At 36.0% G+C, this 22,372-nt stretch overlaps 2 protein-coding genes across 4 annotated transcripts in view; one reads left to right on the top strand and one right to left on the bottom strand.

Annotated features, from left to right (window-relative positions):
- The first annotated feature begins 1,226 nt into the window (after window positions 1–1,226).
- Window positions 1,227–12,687, top strand: LOC121318280 (ETS domain-containing protein Elk-3-like). Its single transcript, XM_041254786.1, has 5 exons — window positions 1,227–1,495; window positions 5,827–6,035; window positions 7,097–7,894; window positions 10,376–10,498; window positions 12,534–12,687. The coding sequence occupies exons 2-5, from the start codon at window positions 5,829–5,831 to the stop codon at window positions 12,630–12,632; spliced, it is 1,227 nt and encodes a 408-aa protein (XP_041110720.1). The 5' UTR covers window positions 1,227–1,495; window positions 5,827–5,828; the 3' UTR covers window positions 12,633–12,687.
- Window positions 12,688–13,872: 1,185 nt separating this feature from the next.
- LOC121318279 (cyclin-dependent kinase 17-like) overlaps window positions 13,873–22,372 on the bottom strand; it is a 61,590-nt gene continuing 53,090 nt past the window's right edge. For 2 of the 3 annotated variants that reach the window (XM_041254784.1, XM_041254783.1), the window contains 11 exons: window positions 21,846–21,940; window positions 21,321–21,383; window positions 20,261–20,384; window positions 19,570–19,690; window positions 18,977–19,074; window positions 18,427–18,532; window positions 18,166–18,208; window positions 17,936–18,026; window positions 15,852–15,864; window positions 15,682–15,746; window positions 13,873–15,322 (listed from right to left, as the gene is read on the bottom strand). In XM_041254784.1, the coding sequence (XP_041110718.1) occupies window positions 15,273–15,322; window positions 15,682–15,746; window positions 15,852–15,864; window positions 17,936–18,026; window positions 18,166–18,208; window positions 18,427–18,532; window positions 18,977–19,074; window positions 19,570–19,690; window positions 20,261–20,384; window positions 21,321–21,383; window positions 21,846–21,940 (869 nt within the window). In that variant the 3' untranslated portion in view covers window positions 13,873–15,272. Of the gene's footprint in view, window positions 15,413–15,681; window positions 15,747–15,851; window positions 15,865–17,935; window positions 18,027–18,165; window positions 18,209–18,426; window positions 18,533–18,976; window positions 19,075–19,569; window positions 19,691–20,260; window positions 20,385–21,320; window positions 21,384–21,845; window positions 21,941–22,372 lie in introns of all 3 variants that reach the window. The other variant, XM_041254785.1, reaches the window with a different exon arrangement.

Here is a 22,372-nt window from a genome sequence, read left to right as displayed (position 1 = left end):
TACCAAAGAGAGCAGATTTACTGATCGTTTCATTCAGCTGTAAGAGTTGCAATGCAAAGTAAGCTGAAATGTTGCCTGCACTCGCTTGCAGGAAGGTAACCCTTGGTTATTAATTATGATATCAGAGTAGTACCCTGAAGAAAGCCAGGCTGGCCCATTAGCAAACCACAGCATTACCAACAATGGTCAGACTGTGGTCCTGCTATGATAATGCACTGGTACGGATATGGCCCAGTGGTATGCATTAGATGGATCATTGATAAATAAATACAAAAAAATAACTGTTAGCACTGTTCTTCCGATGGTTCTTCATACTTTGCTATAGTAAAGACCCAGTATATCATTCCATTTTAAATAACATTTGGTAAGGTTTGTTGTCATTACTACCTGCTAATACCCAGAGTTACTGTGAAATAAGACCACTACCCATAATTTCTTATTATCAAATAGAATGCTGGCTACTTTTTTTGTATAAGGTACAGAATGTTTTTATGCAGGATACAGGACCACCTCACAGTCAATGGAATGACTGACTCTGAACACTTACCCACAGATAATGGTAAATTATACAGAATAAACTGTCCATCCAGTGCATGATTACTAAACAGTTCCTAGGTGCTAAGCCCAGAAGCATGTTTGTTGTAGTAATAGCGTTGATAACCAGAATGACTTGCTGATGACGGTAACAGCAGCAGGCCTTCTCTATTGCTTTGCTCAGATCAACGTCAGGATGCAATTTAATGGACGCAATTAAACTACTGACATGGAAATAATACTGTTCCTAGCTCAACACTTGCTGCATCTGTCATAAATAACAGTACTTAACTGTACCTCTGGAACTAGCTTGTAAACAGTTGAGCCATCATGCCTGCAGTTAAACCCAGTGCAATATGCTGAGACTGAGCGCCTGTCCGCTGTGTCTGCCAGGTCCTGTGCAGTAGAACATTCCTACAGGCAAAGACAGGAGACCAAGTTATAAAATTTAACTAGGCGTATTCAGTCCAGTTAGGGCATTTCTGCTTTATATTTTCACAACTTTAATTCGGACAGAATGGTGCGTGGCACCAGGTCATGCTGGCTGTTGATGCAACTAATCTGCTTGCACTTTAAAACCCCGAAGTTTGCTCGAGCCGAGTGGAAGAACAGGAGCTCCTCCCAGCGGTACAGAACAGGAAGATGGTGACGTCATTTGGAGCCGTGTGTAGCTAGTGTTACAATATTACTATGTGTGTTATAATACTAGAGCGATGCTGGACATCATTGGGCAGAGAAGAGGGGAGAAAAAGGCTGTTTACACAGACTGCAAACCGCCTGGGGAATAATGCAGGAAAGGAAGTGAGCCGGCTCTCTGTCTGACTGCTCCAACTTCCTGCGAAATCAGGATCTCATTACAGAGAAACAGAACAGTTCAGACGACAGTAAGAATGGAGAACAAGGGGATATTACAATTTTCTTTTTAAAAGTGTTATCGAAGAGACATACATCACAGGTCTGGGTATGTTTAAGCATGTTTTATTTTCTTATGGGAAGTTTCAATTTTTCAGAATGTGTTGTAAGTAACATTCTAGTATTATTCAACTTTAAACTTAAAAATAAAAAAAAAAAAAAAAAAAAACGGAACATGTACAAGCCACAAAAAAAGAATGTTTCACGGGAAATGCTGTATATACAGACAGTACTGACTGCTGACTTTACAGATGATGATGTGGGATATGGTATGTACGTTGTCTGGAAAAGCAGAACTCAGCAGTCATTATTTTGTATTCTGGTAACAAGTATTTAAGTCAACTGTATTGAAACCAACGGGGGAGGGGTGTATGTTGTTGAGTTTGGTCCAGTTTGTACCATTGGAGATTTATTAAAATTAGCAACAAGTGTATTTTAACTTCTATCTTTGCGATGCTGAAGTGCTGCTAATCAGATTCCTTAATGTAGAGACATTTTATAACCACAATAGTAAAGTTATTGTCGTGTGTATTGATAACTTTTTTTTTAGTTTAATACTGTTTTTATATATATATATATATATATATATATATATATATATATATATATATATATATATATATATAAAGGGTATGTTATATCTGTAACAGTCAAGTCCATTTATTGTTATTTACCAATAATGTTGTTCTAAAAAAAATACTGTATTAATTATTAACGAAATAAGGCGGTACCCCTTTAAAGACGCGAGTAGAGTTTCTGGTTTGTCTGGAAACAGCAAGACTAATTGCCATGCGCTTCCGGTTTAAAACTGGCAGCAGACAGCATCTTGAAAATGAGTCACTGGAGCAAACAAAGAGGGGCATGAGTTTCCCCGTGTCCGGGTTTTAACAGATTTGCAAGTTTTGTCTGAATTTGTTAGCGCGCGTCCTTTTGTGAAATGATAATTATCAGGAGGAGCAAAAAATGCATGTGGGGTGGTTATTGTTTTCCAAGGGGTAGTTTGTTTTCGGAGAGGTAGGGTGATGCTGCAGAGAAGTGGAGGCTGAGGCACTTTGGAGTTTCCACTGGCATCGTACAGGAAGAGAGTAGATTTAGTCATGTCTGCACACACCAACTAATCTCATTAGGAGTTTCCGTTCTTCAACACAGGAGGGTTTTGTGCAGCCCCGAGAGGCTTTAAACCAATTGAAAAGGAAACAAGTCACATCTTTATTCATAGACAGCTTGCCTAAATGCCCGCCTTGTGCATCTTTGCAGAGGCCCTAGGTACCTGTGTTGTCCTAAATTGTTTTTAGTTAAATCCTGTCATTCATGTTCACTAGAAGTCTGTCAGATTTTTGTACATTTTTTATGCAGTCAGAATACTGCAGCCACCTTAACCAACTATTAATAGGCTTTGGAGAAACCAGTTGTTGTAAGATTACTAATGACAAATGGTAAAGAATGTTTATAGTAAATAAAGGTCTGAAAAATAAACAGTGAGTAACAGTAATGCCAACGCTGTTGTTGTAATTACCTTAAAAAACAAAATGAAGATTAATAAAAAAAAAAAATAAAATAGATGACAACACATAACAGCAGCAATGTGCATGTTTCATCTGCCATGAAAAATACATTACAGGTGTCAGTACCATCAGAAAAGCAGGTCACCATGATTTCAATAGCTTGGGCTATCAGGTGCCAGTACATGAAAATGTCATCATGAGCTACTGAAACTAATCAGAATTCATAAGGTCACCATGGACTAACATTTATATACCTTAATGTTAAGGAAAGCTCTGTTTCATCAAAACTATTAAGAGTTCATAATTAGACACAGTGTAAGTGGCAGGGAAATAGAACCTGAATAGGGGAATAATAGAGTATTTGCCTCATATTGCATATCAGTTTGTAAAATATGTTTTGCATACAGATGTTGTTTATTGTAAAATAACTACCAAGTAAAGTTGCATCTTTGGAAACACACTTTATTGTACCATTTTTGCCAGCAGCCAGCCATTTGATAAGATGTTTGTTTTGGATCTACTGTGCAAAGTAATCATATGATGCATTGTGCACAGAAATGTGGAGAGCACTTAAAAAGCCCAAAGCAAAAAAAATAAATAAATAAAATACTGTAGCTGCATCCTGGTCATTGAAAGGGATAATTGCGTTAAAGGATGAGTCATAATTTTTATGAGAGGGACAAGTAGCTTCAAAAGGAAAGTGTAGACATAAAAATAAATTGCCAGCATCATGACAAAAACATGTTAGCTCTGTGGTAAACAAACTCCAGAGTTCATTAGCACGCCTACATACCTGTTAGTCGTCACCATGCATCAACATGTTTATGTAGAACAACTAGTTATGAAAGAATAGTTGATGGATCACACATAGTTGTTAACTTCCACAAAACCATCTTCATCTTAAGTTCGGGATTGTCAACACAACTCTTAGAAAATGTTAAGGTTCCAGGCCCCTTTCCCCTTCAGAAACTGAAAAATACAGTAGAACCACGCCCCCAGAAAAACCTGTTCTTTACAGTTGCACAAGATGATAGTGTGCCACGCTTTAAAAAAAAAAAAAAAAAGCCAATTTTCATGCTTCAAGTAAAATGCACTCTGGAGACTCATTTTTTATCATGTTGTATCCGATTAGAAAGAACATTAAGCTTAGTTTGTTTTGAGTTTTTTAATGGCACAGACACGGAAAGAAAATCTTCCCTTTAGAAAAAAAACCTTTTCTTAACATTTCCTGCGATGGCTCCCGTGGCAGGAATTCCTACCTTTTTGTTTGGGATCTGCTTTCCCAGGAAGACGCCTTTAAATTAGAATTGGAGGAAGTCCTGATTTAGACAGTTTTATAGTTTACAACGCAGATGCAAAACTCTGAGGATGCTTTGACAGGAAATGTTTTAATTCGCTCTGTGTGGAAAAATCAACATCATTCCATTTTAATTTCACCAGGCACTCCCTGATGTGCAGTGAGCGGCAGGCACTTTTATAAACCCTTATACATGTTGATATAGTGCTTGGGTTAGGTCGGCCAGGGTCTCCTCGGCTCACCGTGCACCAGCGACCCCTGTAGTCTGGCCGGGTGGCTGCGGGCTTGCCTTTTAGCTGTCCGGGAGCTGCGTTGTCCTCCCACGCTGTAGCTCCTGGGTGGCTGCATGGTGAATCCGCAGTGCGTAAAGAAGCGGTCTGCTGACGGCACACGTTTCAGAGGACAGCGTGTGTTCATCTTCGCCGCTCCCGAGTCAGCGCAGGGGTGGTAGCGGTGAACTGAGCCTAAATAATAATTGGGCATTTCAAATTTGAAGAAAATAACAAAAAAATAATTGGCAACGACTACATTTATAAAAAATAAAATAAAAAAACAATGTTTTGTTTTTTTTGTCATGGTGCAGTTGTCATGACATTCTCGCTTGTCACATTGTGTCCAGTGTGTGGAGACCTTTACTTATTTTACGTTAAAAACAATTGACTAAGGATTACCCAACTTGCTGCTGGTAGGACATATGCAAGGGTGTGATTTAAACTCAGGACCTCTTGGCTCTTGGTTCTTTGACAATTGAAGTCACTTGGCTGTGGTTAAGTTCCTGGCTTCACAATTTAAAGGCAGCTGTATATAAATGAGCTTTTAACAATACCTGTTTGAAATCAGAAGGTTCTCTGTATGCATCAAAACTGAGAGTTCAAAGCCAACAAGTTTCAGATCTTAGCCTCAGTGGATAGCACACTTGGCCTGGTTTTAATCACAAAGAGATGCCTTGGCTTCTGACTGACCACTTTAGTGCCATGTTATGGAAAGTGAAACCCCAGCCACGTCTCTGTCATTAAAAAGACAAAGGTCAATCGGGTCTTAAAGTATAACAAGCAGCTGTACGGTGGCAATGTACATTTTATATAGAAAGTGTGACCATTACAAGCAAAGAGCTAAGTAAACTGTTACAGCATATATAATGCAGAAACCAAAATTTCATTCTTAATTTATCTAGATATCATTAAAACAGACTAACTATGAAACCTGCATATGTTAAAGGTATACTCTTAACCCTCTGAATACAAAGCCCACCATTGGCCAGGTTCACTTACTGTGGCATTGAACTCATGACCCCAAACATACTTCTTGCACAAATATGACCCCATTCCTCAGCAATACTCTTCTCTAATTTAACCTTCTTATAAAGCACCCTTCTCCATCATAAATAAACAAGGTAATTAAGACAGGAAGACCAGTAAGTTCATTGATTCTTGCATTTCTAAGAAGCTGTAAGACATAAAAAATATTAATTAAATGTAGAAAGTTTGGATTGCTATTTCTGATTCACCATAGGTTGTTCAAAGTAACTCCAGCTGTCCAAATCACATTTTAATGGTGGTCTGTCCCTTTGCCCTGCAGTTATGGAGAGTGCTATCACACTGTGGCAGTTCTTGCTTCAGTTGCTTTTGGACCAGAAACACGAGCACCTCATCTGCTGGACATCCAACGACGGGGAGTTCAAGCTTTTAAAGGCAGAGGAGGTGGCCAAACTGTGGGGACTTCGCAAAAACAAGACCAACATGAACTACGACAAACTTAGCAGGGCGCTCCGTTACTACTATGATAAGGTGAGCCTTGCTGTTTTGACGTGTTTACTTTCTAACATTGTTCAGTATGCAACGGTGTCCTTTATCCTTATATTTACTACATGTTTTCAAGCCCATAATAAATTACAGGTATATCTAATCAATAAATATACTTATTGACACCAAAATAAAACCAAAAAAGTTCTTTTGAATCAGCCAGTCACTGACTCTGATTTGACAACATTTTTAAAAGGGAAGAGAGTTCCACATTTACTGAATCACTGTAGATTTTTATATTTAAGGGACTGAATTGTGTCTGGAAATTTGCCCCTGAAAGAGTGTGAAGGAGTAATTAACCCAGAGGCACAGCAAACACTGATGGGTTGTTTTCCAGACGTCAGTTGAGAGATAGTGTATTGTAATGTACAGTAGAGGAACTTGGTAATGCAAATGTGCATATTAATAAACTGTGGTCATTCCATCATGGTGTAAGCCTTCAAGGAGTGTTTGTGATTTTGGAAAAACCTGATGACAATAAACCACATGGCCAAAGCTGTCTGAGCACAGCAGCCTACAACTCAGACCCCTGTGCTACACTAAATGCCTATCTGAAATGGGATAATCTGATGTTCTTCAACAAGCTTTCCCAAAAATATAATACCTGCCACCTGTACTCTAGTTCATTCCTTCCAATTTATTCTAGCATGTACTGGTAATTTAAGGAAAGAGTTCCCTTTCTTCCAAGAACAATACAGAGGTCTCCCGAACCAGTAATCTTCTAGCACCCCTGATCCAGCTCTGGGTCTGCCATTTACATGCCTCCAGTAGTTGTGGATGCCACCTCATTGCCCATTTTTCTCTGACAAGCATTGCATTTCATATTTCAATCAAACAAAAATCTTTGTGGGCACCAGATTGACTTATTTTAAAACATTATGATTCCACTCAGATCAAACAAAACTGTACTATTTTTAAAGTGCAAGTTTAATTTATTGACTTGCATTCCATTCAGCCTGTTGGAGAAGATAATGCTAGCTACAGATGAAAAAATAAAACGTACATTTTTTTTTTTTTAAACCAAATTAAATGTACTTTCTTTGCAGAACATTATCAAAAAGGTGATCGGACAAAAGTTTGTATACAAGTTTGTCTCATTCCCTGAAATCTTAAAAATGGACCCGCACACAGTGGAGCTGGGCAGAGAGAGCATGCTGTTACAGGACAGTGATTCTCTGAGTCTGGAGACCAAAGAGCAGCAAACCCTGTCGGCCTTGAGAAATACCGACCGCAACGACTATATCCACTCAGGTCTCTACTCCTCCTTCACAATCAACTCACTACAGAACCAGGCCGAGGTTTTCAAATCAATAAAAATGGAGAAGCAAGATAGGAAATCGGATGACAAGCTGCAGGGGGACGAGACGCGGACTGTAATCCGCTTTGTAACAAACAAACCAGAGAAGCATGTGACGTTGCCGGTGGTTTCCATGCCATCCTCTCCTTCTGTGTCAGCTGAGGCCGTGGCTTCTGCGGCTTTCTTGACATCCTCTGCCTCTGCCAAAGCTTCCCCAACTTTGATGTCGGCTCAGGCCACAAACTTCTCTCCCTCCCCCTCCCCCAGTTCTTCTTTCCTGTCAGGAAACAGGAGCCCCAACCCGGAGGCAGATGACTTGGAACTGTCTTCCCAGCCTCTGAACCTTTCTGCCAGCCACAAGGCCAGGTCCCCTCAACTGTTTGAGAAGAGGAATAGCAACGGCCTTCTCCCAAAGGCCAAGAAACCCAAAGGCCTGGAGATCTCAGCCTCCTCTTTATTATTCTCAGGCACTGATATCGGCTCAATTGCCCTCAACAGTCCCGCACTTCCCTCAGGGTCTCTGACACCAGCCTTTTTCACTGCACAGGTAAGCCTAATCCATGTAGATGTTGAAGCTATACACAACTGTTTTTCATTTTTGCATGTGAAGTGGAAAAGGGGCTGGGGTGGTATAATGTATAAACCAAGGCTGATCATCAGCTTATTTTGACCCTTCCGTGCCAAAGCCATAAAATGTAGCTCTCTGAGTAGTCATGGGAAGGGCTAGCCAATCACACCTGTTTGGCTTATCCATTGGCTTCTGTTTCCAATAATAATTGAACATTTAAATCCACAGAGGGCAGTTTAATTGGTTTTGAGTTTCAGCATGCTTTTCTTTTTATAATGTTTGGGATTCAGAATAGTTTAATAGTATGGCTTACTATTCCAATTGAGGAGTTGGGGTTGCGGGAGCTCGCAATTATTACAGGGGCCATATAAGAAGGGAGAGACAAAATCATTATGCATTCCAGCACATCAGTCACAAAGAACCTAATCATCTGTTAATTACATTTGTGTTTAAGTTTTAATAAAAAGAAATTCCTTGGTGTTTGTTTGGCAGTGCTGTAATAAACCCATCAAGTTCCTTAGGAGTGGATTTAGTCCAGGCCATGAGGTAATTTTCCCCAACGTAGAACTTAAAACAAGGCAAACGCCATAAGAAAAAACACCCTTGCAGTATTTTGGCATTGTAAATATTGCTAAGCTGAGGTGTGCTGACGTTGTACTCAGCTCATCAAGTATATTGTTTTTGTTGGCAAAATGGTAAACATATCTGAGGTCCAGCTATGGCCAAAGGCTTTGGATCACCTTGAATTTTAGGATTGAGACACAATTTTAAAAACCAAAAAAAACTGTCCTGTACAGCATCCTCTCTCTGCCCAGCTCAACTGTGTGTGGATCTATTTTTAAGATTTCATAATTTTTATCTTGTAATCAAAGAAACTATAAAATCATGTCGTAAAAGTTACTGGAAGCCATACTAGTAGCACAATATTTCATGTTTAATTTCAAAATGTGACATTTCATGTAGTCAGTTTTTCATTAAGTATATGGAAAACTACAAAGTGATATGTAATTCAGTATGATTACGTAACATTATTCAGAAGGTTTTGCTCACCTTTTATGAAACAATTTTTTTTTTTATTCTATAGGGTGATGAAAAACTTTAGTCCATAGCTGTATATACATACGTAGTGAAGAGTGCGTCTTGAATGGGAATTCATTGAAGATTATGCAGAGCATAGTAAAGCAACCAGTACACAAAAAGAGTTCAATAGGAAAATGTAAGACCCACAAATCTTTATCCAGTGTAGAGCACTGCAGAAGAAAAAAAAATAAAAACATTTAAGTGATGCCATATGTTCTTAATACCATGAGTCATGAGCTAGAGTCTTGGTTTCTTAGTAACACTAGCTCACTTCATTTAGGTGACAGGGAAAAAAAGTTAAATTGATTTCATATGTTTTTTTACAAGCCTGACTATAAATCTGAAGACCGTGACCTAGGGGGTCACACGAATCAAGAGAGTAATTTCCAGTGGTAAACTCTTCCTCTCATCTCATCAGGGCTCAAAATAACTAGCCATGCATACCTTGTTGGATTCCTGCACAAATACGCTTGCACTTGTCTGGTCAATGACTTAGATTCCAATTGAACCATTCTTGCAACAACTAAAGAATTTTTTTGGCCAGTTTGCTTTTGCATAAGATGAGTGCTGTGCAAGCCAATGTTTAGGTTTTAAAAGATTATTGCACTGTTCTGTGGATTTTGCATGCCCGTGTGCCATTCTAAAGAGTTTTTATTTCATTTTTTAATTTTATTTTTAATCCAATTTGGAAATTCCCAATTTGAATGATCTCCACACAGACAGTTTTCCTTTTAGAAATAGAAATAATGATAATTGGCAACCCTTTTTCATTCAGTTTTATTTAGAGATAGTGAATAAATACTAGGCAAGTATTGTTGATTTTTCTAAATATTCTTGTATCAAATTCCAAATGTAGTCTCTTTCTGACTCGCTAAGGACTAACTTTTTTTTTTTTTTTTTTAAGTTGAGAAACCCATGGTTTTTCACATGGCCCATTACAGCACATTAAAATAAAAGCCAGCATCAAGGTCTCTTATTACAGAGACGAGGTAGTAGGTTTAGTGTCTAGGGGGATTTTACAGCTTCTATTTTTGGTCAGATGGAATTCACCTGTAGAGAGACACTTAATCCACTCCCAAAATGTTTTTTTAAAGCAGTGATTAAAATAAACCCCTTACTTTCACAGCCCAACAATTCAGGCAGATGTGATACATAAAGATTACTATGTATTAGATATGTATGTAAATAACTGGAGGTCTTGTTTTAACAGAATCTGAGTTGAATACAGTGATTAAACTGAGAACTGCTCTGTCTTGCTGTAAAAATGTCACTGCATCACTGCCAGACATCAGTGGCAGTAAGAGATTATGTAGTAGTTGAATGTTCTGGGTTGATGAATCACTATAATAGACTTTGTTTTATATTGTTTTTACATTGCAGACACCTACAGGATTGTTGTTAACTCCCAACCCATTATTATCCAGTATTCACTTCTGGAGCAGCTTAAGCCCTGTGGCTCCTTTAAGTCCTGCAAGGCTCCAAGGAACAAGCTCTTTATTTCAGGTAATGTTTAATAGAATATTTTAGAGCTGAAGTCTTCCACCCAAAAACATGTTATCCAGGTTGCCGTTGTTCCATGATACCAAAATTGTATTGTCAAAATACAGCCTTCATGAAGTCGTGGCGTTTACAAAGCAGAAAGGAGATGTTCTTGTACTCTGCCGATTTCAGAGAGTTGCTGGTGCCTGTTTCTTGCATGGTGACACACAGTGTATCTGAGTGATGGATAATTAGGGACTGGATATAAAAGTCTAGACGGCAGTTTCACTCATGACTAGTTACCTCAGTTGTATTACAACCCTTATGGCTAATATGTTCATAGCTGACGTGTGTATCTGCTTCATGGCTTTTTAGTGGTCTGGTAAGTTCAGGATTATTTTCTTATCCAATGTTTTAGGCTTTAAACCCCTAGCAGTTTTTCCAGGAAACCAATATGCTGGCTCAGTAATTCACATGACAACCTCCTAATGACGCACTAACCTTCCGGAACAAATTGCAATCAGTCTGTTTTGTTTTTTGAAGTCTTAGAAAAACTGATGATAGCTCTTTCAATAATAGCAGTTTTACGGGTGGAACTCATCTTGTGCAAAATGACCTTTGAACTTTAAGCATTTGCTTAGTTTTTATCATCTGAAATTCACATTGTAGTTAACCAAAAAGTTACCACTAACCAGATACAAGTAATGTGTTAACGGCCTAAAGCATTTACAATTTAAATCCAATATTTTTTAAAACTTGGGAGAGAAATTATTATGCCCGTATATGAGCTCAGGTGAAGACAATAACCCCTTTGTTGTCTAAGCGTGTTCAACTGTGTTTATCTGGGCAGCCTTTTTATAGTGATATAATCTGAAACTTGTCACATACTGGCATTGGTAACATGAAATAGCACATAATGCTTGGAGCTCTGTTCACATGCTTTACAGAATAAGCCTTAGTTTTTAATGTTATCCACATATACCTTGCAGATTCAACTTCCCTGGCACTGTATCAGAAGTCAAGATCTACTCTGAAGCATGACTGATCGAGTAATATTATATATTATATATATATAGATATATATATTAGATATATATATATATCTATATATATATATATATATATATATATATATAATAAACCTGACTATCATTGTTTAAGGTAACAAAGTGGCCAGATCACCTCGGTCTATAAAGTCCTGTTATTTCTCCATCGGTTGTTTACCATAAAATGAAGGTTTTAAAATTGACAATTCAATGTAAGTGTCTCCACTGGATTTTCCCTCCCCCCTTTACGGCATCCAACCTTTTCAAATGTTATTTAAATGTATGTCTGTCACACTTTTTAGAGAACCGCTGATCCACTTGTTATTTGGAGTACTACAATCTGTAGTACAATCTATGGAGAAACCAGTCCATCTGTTGCCTGACTAATGGAACAATACTGTGATGAAACCAAAGATAAATTTGTACAGAAAAAAGACAGGATACTCCAATTGTCGATGCTTAAGTAATCAAAATCAACTAGATGATGTACACAAGCATATTTTTATCATTTCAAGGCCATGTTGTTCATCACACAATGACATGGTGTAAATTTTTAAAGGTTATACACACCTTTCTCCATTCAACTGGAAAGTACATGTAGCTAGCTTTATAAATTCCTTATCTCAGCATGCCTGGCAAATGTTATTTGTCCTAGGATGACTGGTCGGGAAGTGCGTACTTGGTGTCAGCTGGTTTTATACTGAAAAGAGCTCTCGGGGGATATCAATAAAATCAGGTGTTCACAAAGATTAAGTCATGAAATCGAACAGTAAAAGTCAAGGACAGAGATTCAAGTCATCCAAGAATCAAATACAAGCTCAGCCCTGATCTTTTGCATCAGATTTACTTGGGCAATATTGTTACACATTTTTAGTTTTTAATTTTTTCAATTTATTTTTTTACTTTGAAGTCCTCGGGGGTTTTCATATTAGTACGCAGACAGTAAACAACTTAGCTCATGACATCATGCCAGTCCACAAGAAGCAATAACTCATATTTTGTTTTATTTACAGTTCCCCTCCTTGTTAAACGGTCACTTACCGATGACAGTTCCTGCGATGGATGGGTCTTCTTCACCGATGTTACTTTCTTCTAATGATCATAAATCCTAACTTTCCCTGAGTGAATGCCTTAGCCGAAGACAGTGTTCATTTTGTGAAATGCAAATCACTTTTTGTTTTGCACATTTACAGTATACAGACAGATACTGAATCTTTTTTTTTTTTTTTTTTATAAACACCTGTTACATTTGTATAAGGATACTGTTAAAATCTTTGATAAACACATTACTGTTCTAAGTGTTTAGGGAATGGTGTTCCTTCTATTATTGTGTTTAAGATTTCCGTTGGCGGCTGTGAATCTATGTTGCTTGTCCTTTTAAAACATTTTTATTGTATGCACTGTGCTTTAACGTTATTACCAGCTGTGCCTTCCCATTTATACAATTAAATGTATCATGTAAATGTATTCTTTTTCAGCTTTAAGAAACAATTACAAAGACGAGATTCCAGTAAAGGCTCTATAATGGCTATCGATTACTATTTTCATAAAGGAATTGATGAAATGTATTCTCATATTAAATTTTATATTTTGTGCTTTAACAGTGTAGAAAATATGCCTTATATATTTGTTGTATAAATAAAAATGTAGCATGGAATGTTACATTAAAAATAAAGAGTTGTCTTTTTTTATAACCGTGTTTGTGTGATGCACTAATCGTACACACATCCTCAATAAGTCACATAAAGCGCTTACTGAAATCAGATCCGCCAGTACAAGTGCTTTATAAAACAAGGTTCAAGTTCTGTGTGTACATGTTAAGGTACTTGGGTTAACTCTGGTTGATGTGCTTGCACAGATGGCAAGGAAGAATGACACTGGCATTAATCTATTACTTTATCGCACTATAAGTGTCCAATGTTATTTTGAAAGCTATTTTTGTGCATATGTACAAATTGTACTACGATTTACTTCAGTCCTTGTATGGAACAAATACACAATCTATTAAGAGAAGTTGTTAATATTCTGCTTTTGGTCCCCATATTTCACAGAATATCTAAACACAGGTTTTACAATAAGCCTCCACATTAATGGTAAGATCATGTCATTTTTATACTTGAAAAAAGTACAATATTAATACATTACTGTTGAAAACACCACAGCAGTTTGTTAGGCCTACAATTTCAATTTGAAATCTTTTTTTTTTTTATATATATATATATATATATATATATATATATATATATATATATATATATATATATATATATATATATATATATATATATATATATATACAAATCGACTTTTCTCATCACCAGGCGACGTGTAGTAATGTGTTATTTGTTTGTTGTTGTTTTTTTTTTTTTTTTTTTTAGTAAAATTCCAATTTAAACCTTTGTTTTTAGCAAAAAACACAAGATTACTAATAAAACACATTTAACCCAACATGCCACGATCACAATTCACAAATAAAGTTAAAATGTAACATACAAAAATTCTCTTAATACTGTTAAATAACTACATGGTTTTATATTCATAAGCAGAAATGAGAGGACCCCTGAATGTGTTTACAGTGAATACTAGAAATTATCTTTCAAACAGGGTGTGCCCAGGCATTTCAGATGCACTAAACAATTAATTCTTAAAAGGCAAACAAATGCACACAATTACTGCTGCCAAGGCGTACTTAAGATACTCACTGAGTTGCATTAGCAAAGTAGGGAAATTATTACAAAATGAACCACAAATGACATGTAACTGTTCAGAAAGGTACTTCTTATTCTCATCTGTAGAGGTTAATTAAATAAGCAGATCACATCTTGTCATACTTAATCTTGACTCCCATTGTTGATACCTTGCTCCAGTGTATTCTTAAACTGTGTGCTTCATCCATCTAGGAAAGGCGCAAAAACACTGGAATTTTGTAAAACCAAGCACATCAAAGTGTGCTAACCGAAAATAACTCTAGGGAGTTGTTTTACTTATTTAATTGTTTCTCAGGGGTTTCCCTACAATAAAATATAGGTATTTTTATGGTTTGATACCTACTGCAGGTTTTTTTTTTTTGTGAAAATATATTGTTCAAAATCTCCCTAATTACTTAAATAAATACACATACTTGTTGATCAAAATGCAGCTGAATCCTATGAGAAGACGAAAGCTTCCTGGATATAGAACACTGTTTCCATTTAGAACACATCCATATATTCACTAAAGTGAAAGCTGATGAACAAATTAGGATTCATACACATGCGTGTACCAAGTACAGAAGGAATTTTGGTAGACATGATCCATGAAGTCACTTTCTGAAGCCAAGCAAAGCTGAGACTACAATTTAATAAACACCCAACTTGTAGAAAAAAAAAAAAAAAAGTAGTACAAAATTTCAATGATTCAACACAGGTCGCAGAGAAGAGACGAGCCAGTTCACATGATAAAAGCCACTGCAACTTCTTCAGCTATTCCAACGTGTTAAATATAGACAGTAGTCGTTTAGCAGCAAATGTTTCCCTAATAAATAACACAATGTGTTTTAGTCCTGCTTATTAACTGCAGCAGCTACAGTTACATCATCAGTTGTAACCTACTGGCTTTAACAGCAGAGGAGAACCTTAACACCATCTGTACAAAATAATGTGTCACACTGTGACAGGTGAGTATAAAACACAGTTCACATGCCTGACAGGAAATAAGACGCCTTTGTAAATAGGGCAGTGTTGACGCAGAGAAGTCTTGCAATGAAGTCCACTCTACTGATCACAAGGAGATGCCTTCAAATAAGTCCTTGACTGGATGGTTGCTTGGTTGGTTTGGATAAACAGAAAAAGGTCATGTATACTAAACTGTATTCAAAGAGTCTAAAAGAGCATACTCTGTCTTCTGTTTTTTCCTTAAAAACAAAAATGATTTCAAGTCAGTTATTCTATTGGAATTTTTTTAGAATGAATACACCTATACTACAACAGATATACAAACAGGAGAACCCCTCCCCCAGCGTCTCTTACTCATTTATTGAGAAAAAAAAGTGTAAACTATTAGAACTGCCATCTTAACATTACTGCTCAGAATGTAGTTGTTATGGTTTATATTCTTCTAGTGTTTTGCATTTCCCGTGGTGTTTATATATACATGACGCTGGTCAAGATGTTTTTCCATTACCTGTTTCTGGGTATGATGAACTTCGAAAGCCTGGGTCTTTCTGTAGCTGGATTTCCTTCAGAGTGGAAAAAAACAAAAAAAAAAAAAAAAAAAAATGAGTAAGTGAGGATAAAAAAAAAAGTACAAGGAGATGAATAAAAGTAAACTATATATTTCAAATATATTTTTTGAATATTGATACACCTGAAAAAAAAAAAAAAAAAAAAAAAAAAAAAATTGAATAAAAACTAACAATAAAAGCACGAACTGAATAAATACCTTTACCTAAAAAAAGATAAAAAAATCCAAGTATAAAGAAAAGAAAAATAAACAATCATAAACTTAAAATAACAATATAAAAAAAGAAAAAAAGAAGAAATCAAAAACAAAAAAAGAAAAAAATATAAATAAATAAAAAAATGATTATCAGAATGATAAAATAAATCATAACAGATAATAAAAAAATAGAACACTAACGAAATAAGAAAATGACAAATATAAAAAGATCGCTAAAAGAGTACACCACACCAATAAAAATGAAAAATAAACCCAGTCATGAAAACATGATACTAAAACATCAAAAGAAAAAAACATAAGACATCATCAGTTACATTAATAAAATACTCCACCTAGCTGAAAAAATCGTAGCACCATAAGAAAAAACAAATTATGAAATACCTGCGGGATAGAGATGGCCTGTTACAGTGAAACGGCTGTAAGAATATTTGGGCAAAGCGAGTTAGGATTGAAAAAATCAATGGTAAAGATATCCCGGCACGGCGCACATGAAGGAATAGTGAAAATCCGATAAAAAATCAGCCTAAAAAATTGAAAAAATAAAATAAGGGACTACAGGATATGAAACCAACTAACATGTTAGAAAGTATAAAATAAACAGAAGATGTTTTGTACACATAACTAAACATATGAAATGACACAGTTTCTTAACTACACAAATTTAATACCAATACATTACGAGTACATTTAAAAAGAATAGTGCATTTACAGGAATTGATACCCAGGAAAGATGCCGTACATGGACTGACGTAGGTTGATACAGTAGGTTAAAAATAAATGGCAAAATCAATATTAAAGAATAAAGCAAGATCCTGTTGCAATTTAGATATTACACAGGTTAATGATAACCTGTGTATGATACATATAGCATTCCCCGTCAAATGTAATAACTAGAAGAAAGTAAAAATTAGCAATAAAAAATGCCCATTCTTCTTGCACAAGATTTGCACATCCAGGAATCTAGAACATAACATAATGATAACATACACGCGATAAATGGTGGACTCTTGTAAAAATTATCTGAAGTTTGCTTATATACATTACACTGGGATTATAAGAATCGAGGGCTTTCAATGAATCAAAGAACTACAAAAAAATAAATTAAGTAAAACAAAATACACCTGATTTTCGTTATAGTAGAAATTAGCGCCATCCAGTGCTCCGACTGTGAAATCTTGATGCTTGGAACAAAAACATAATCAAAATCCTAAAAAAGCATAAAATATATTAAAGGTGAATAAAATACAGAAGAAAACAGGTAAATATACGGAACAATGGACATGGACAAGTATCGAGCTAAATCTGCGGATGGATAATGTGTAAAAAGCTAAATGTAGTAAAGTTATAAACACCGTAAAAATCAAAATAACACAAACTTCTGATCCTTACTATTAACTGGGAAGACATAATCAACATGTACCATGAAAAAAAAAAAAAAAAAAATCCTGTCATAACAATGTTACAGATTGTGATTTCAGCCTACAACATTAGTCTGAGAGTTTAAAAAAAAACAAACACACCTCCCCTCCCCCCACGTGACTAAGTGTTCAGCCCATTCGCATCCTGTCTACGTTTTTGCACAGTGTTCAGGTGCCACCTCTGGTAAACGCTGATACTGTAGTCACCAGTTTGTATAGAGAAACTGTTTTATACATCTCAACATTTCAGGACAGAATGGCTAGAGGAGGCAATACAGTCAGACAGGCAAAGTGTCACACCTGTGTTTTCATTAAGTGGTGTGTCAATTCCATGTTAAGTCAAAAGGGGTTTTCTTTATTTGTTTAAAAAAAAAAGTACAAGGAGATGAATAAAAGTAAACTATATATTTCAAATATATTTTTTGACAGTTGCTAGATGGTTAGCAAGGATTAGCAGGATTTTAAAAAATATATATATTAATAAAATCAAGAAAGCTTTAAATGTGCCTAAAGCATTAGGAGTCAAGTTCAGCCCTGTGGTATTGGGAGAGGGCACTTACTCTCAGGCAAGGTGTGTACTCGTGTTCCAAGGCTTTTGAAGTAGGCTTGTTTCATTGACTCATCTGCAGAGATTCGCTTCTTAGATTCATACTAGAAAGATGAAAAGCAAGAATGTATTTTAAATTAATAAAACATCTCTGCTACCAACAAGATAAAATCAGAAACCTATAACTATTCCTCTCAACTTTATTATATATTAACTAAAAATAATAAAGTCCAGGAGACTTACTTTCAAAAACATCAAGACCAGTTCAATTCCTTCAGAATCCAGTCTGGGGCGAAAGAAAAGAACATTTGGTTACACCATTTTCAAGTCTGTTAACCAGCACACCACTATTTTGGGTCATATGATCAAAGTAAGAAATACCCGGGTGCATGGTTAAACACCCGGGTGCATGGTTAAACACCCGGGTGCATGGTTAACTACCCGGGTGCATGGGTAAAATACCTGGGTGCATGGGTAAAATACCTGGGTGCATGGGTAAAATACCTGGGTGCATGGTTAATCAAAGGCTGTGATTTATATTTGGGAAAGTTGTAGGATTTAAATTCTTCAATGGATGATATCCCTGGCCAGTTGTCTTCCGATGGAGTGCCTATGTATAAATGGGGGAAAAACAATAAGTTACCAAGTATAAAGGTGTTTTTGTACAATTACCTTTGAAAACAGTTTCTTAACTACAAAATTTCATAATTACATACATTTAAGTGTATTTTCTATACCATGACCGTTATTAATACTGTGACAAGTTGTTAGCTGTACCTGGCTATTCATCTATAATTTAGGCAAGTCCTTTGCAATTTATTATTTACAGATCAGGTTAATGATGATGTGTTGACAATACATTCCCCAGACAGTTAACCTAAGAAGATACTTACAGTGAAATGCCCAAATCCACAGATTCTATTTATACAGGGATGACCTCCACTACATCCACTATCAAACTAGACCCTGGAGTGCTGTGCTGGATTGCACCTGCTGAAGTATTCACAGACAGGAGTAAGAGGCGCTCACTCATGTAGAGCAGACAAATGCTTACCCAAGAGCCTGAAAATTAAGTGCAATTCATCTTCTACTGTTGAACCTGGGAACAGAGGCCTTCCGGCAGCCATTTCGTAAAATATACAGCCCACTCCCCTGAAAGGAAAAACAAATATTTTAAGCATATTACATATTTTTTTTCTGGCTACATGAAGCTACAAAGCCTTATCACAGCAGACATATTTCTAAATGATCAGATCTGGTTTAGAGGTTATGCATGTTGACATCTCAAAGTGAGAGCTGTATCTAATTGTGGATATGGTTAGTTTTACACATGTTCAAATTAATGCAAATTGGGCAGCTGTCAAATGAGAACCAGCAAAAAAGCTCTGAGGATTGCTATCTCCGTTTTGAACAACTGATGGTCTGCATTTGTCCTCGCATTCTAGGTTGTTCAGCCTGCATTTCTAAATGTTAGTCCTCGACACCTACTTACCAACAAACAGTTATATTGAGCATTTGAGAAAATGCAAGTATTAAACAACAGAACTTGGAACATTCTAGAATGATTGCAAACATCCTAACTAGACAAGGGAGTGATAAATAAACTGTACTTGCATCTGCATGTTCTTTAAGCAATAGTTTTCTTACCACATATCAATCTGGGTGGAATACTCTGAAGATCCCAAGAGGACATCAGGGGGTCTGTACCATAACGTGACAACCTCATTGGAGTAGGTCTTTGTAGGGACTGACTTGGCTCTTGCTAGTCCTGCACAAGAAAAGCCTCTCAAATTCAACACAGCACAACAGATCACAATGACAGCACACATTTAAAAATAAACTAAATAATTAAAACAAGCAGTAAGAAATGCACAATGGTACAAAATTAGGAACCACCACCCTAATAAAAAGACAGAGGCAACCACCAGCCATCTCGATCAGATCGTCTCAAAAATCTAACCACACTTTTAAAAAGGAAGGATCATTGCACAATAAAATGTTAAATACATTAATGTAACCATTTGGAGGTTTCATGATAAATTCAGAAAAAGAGGATTCGAGGCAGCCATACAGACTGAAGGCTAAAGTCAATATAACCCAGTGTACAGCGATAACCAATGCCAAGCACTAATCAGATAGATTGCTCTTCTGCTCCTGTGCTGCTACATGTTCTTTCAGTAAGTGGCTTCTTAATGGACTGCTACATGTGGGTTCTTACACTTTGTACTACACTGTATCAGTTCCTAACATACTCAAATACAAATAACTTGGTAACAGAATACATTTTTAACAGCGCAAAATAAAAGCGAAACTCAACCATGTATTCCGTATTACTTACCGAAATCAGCTAATTTCAGTTCCCCTCTTTCATTAATGAGCAAGTTCTGTGGCTTCAGGTCTCGATGTAAAACTTTCCGCCTATGACAGTAGGCCAAACCTCGTAAAATTTGAAATAAAAAGATCTGGGGGAAAAAAAAAAAAAGGAGAGAGAAAATTACATAACAATTTTATCAGTAGGGCCTTTAGCAATTTACAAAAAACTGACAACTTCAATTCATGCCTATACTTTACCTCCGGATGTCCATATAACCAAATAAGGGCTCAAATTAAACTGATCTAAAGAACAATTAAAGTCAAGACATTAACTAACCAACAATTATAAAACTCTGAAATGGAAATTAACGAAAAGAGGCTCCAGAATTTATGAAGGATTCGTGAAGTTTAAAAGCACACTGAGGACTATAAATCTGAATCTGTAGGCTGCCTAATCTATGCAAAAGAAAAAGGTGATCACATTCCAAATGTAGAACGTTGAAATGGAAATGCCAAGAGTTTTTTTTTTTTTTTTTTTTTTTTTTAAAACAAATAATTTTACAAAATGTACTTGCTTAATAATGGACATTAAAACCTGTAAAGTTTAACTATCCTTGTGATTTTCTGAAAAAAAGCAGTACATTACTAAAGGATCTAATGTAAACAACATTAAAAAGGATTAAACAAAACATGAACTTCAACATACTGTATTGAAACATGGTAAGCCTCTGAATTTAATTTACCATACAAAAATAAGCAACAATACAAAAATAAAAAATAAACATATATAGATTGTAATCGCCTTGGTTACATTAGCAATCTAATCAATTGAAAGGCAAGAGGAAAAAGATTGAAAAAAAAAAAAAAAACACCAGAAAAACAACCAGGCTGGCAGTACAATTAAGAAGCTCACTTCTGTCAGCAAGTAGGCTGATTCAGTACCAGAAAACATCTTTATTGAAGGCCACACAGTTTAATATTATGAAAAGCTTTTATAAAAACAGGGGTGTAATTGCTATGCAATACAGGAACTGAGACTCTGCTACTGAAAAAAACAAGCCCTTTCAGTACATATTAATGCTTACCTTCACATTGTGCATACTCATAATGTTTCCACAGTCATCCATGTACTGCTTCAGATCCTTGTCCTATAAATATGAACATAAATAAGATTTGACATAAAATTTAACATAATCATTCTACCAAAATATAAATGATCAACGATATCTCACAGGGGTATGCACAGGCTTTAAGAAATGCATTAAGCAAAAATAGTACACAGTTTTTATTTTTAGTATTTATTCATAATAGTATTTTTTAATTGTGTGCATATTTTGGCATCAAACTATCATGTGTGTGTCCATAGACATCCGAGAACAGTTAAATATACATATAAAACTTGATAATTGCAACTACCTTAGCTGTTTGGGGAAAAAGAAAACTGAACACAAACTACCTACGAAACCACACACACCAGTTACTGCAAAGCTGTTCTTAGATTAATAATCAATAGCAACATCTTGATTCACAAGCATGTCATCCCACTTTCACTTTTTTACCATACACGTCATTGCTTCCTCACGATACCCTCATAAACAAATAGCCCTTACCAGGTATTCAAAGACTAGTGTCAACGATTTGTCTGTGTGAATGATATCATGTAAGGTGACGATGTTCGCATGCTTCAGATCTTTAAGCAACGATACTGCAAGAGAGAAAAAAATGACATTATACTGTACAAGTATTTTGAATTCCATTCACAAAATATAAACAATTGTTTTTTTTTTTTCATATATTACACTGAACAAAAATATAAACGCAACATGTAAAGTGTTGGTCCCATGTTTCATGAGCTGAAATGAAAGATCACAAAAATTTTCCATATGCACAAAAAGCTTATTTTTCTCAAATTTTGTGCACAAATTTGTTTACATCCCAGTTAGTGAGCATTTCTCCTTTGCCAAGATAATCCATCCACCTGACAGGTGTGGCATATCAAGCAGCTGATTAAACAGCATGATCACTACACAGGTGCACCTTGTGCTGTGGACATAAAAGGTCACTGTAAAATGTGTAGTTGTATCACACAACACAATGCCACAGATGTCTCAAGTTTAATGTTCATTTCTCTTCCATA

This window comes from Polyodon spathula, chromosome 7, assembly GCF_017654505.1.
Source record: "Polyodon spathula isolate WHYD16114869_AA chromosome 7, ASM1765450v1, whole genome shotgun sequence".
NCBI classification, from domain to species: domain Eukaryota; kingdom Metazoa; phylum Chordata; class Actinopteri; order Acipenseriformes; family Polyodontidae; genus Polyodon; species Polyodon spathula.
This window is presented reverse-complemented; position numbering and strand designations above follow the sequence as displayed.

What these genes read in the sequence shown, in the direction of transcription:
- LOC121318280 (XM_041254786.1), top strand. Translation starts at nt 5,829, where the DNA reads ATGGAGAGTGCTATCACACTGTGGCAGTTCTTGCTTCAGTTGCTTTTG. An exon ending in TCCGTTACTACTATGATAAG is followed by an intron (nt 6,036 to 7,096) that starts GTGAGCCTTGCT and finishes CTTTCTTTGCAG; the next exon opens with AACATTATCAAAAAGGTGAT. An exon ending in GAACAAGCTCTTTATTTCAG is followed by an intron (nt 10,499 to 12,533) that starts GTAATGTTTAAT and finishes TTTTATTTACAG; the next exon opens with TTCCCCTCCTTGTTAAACGG.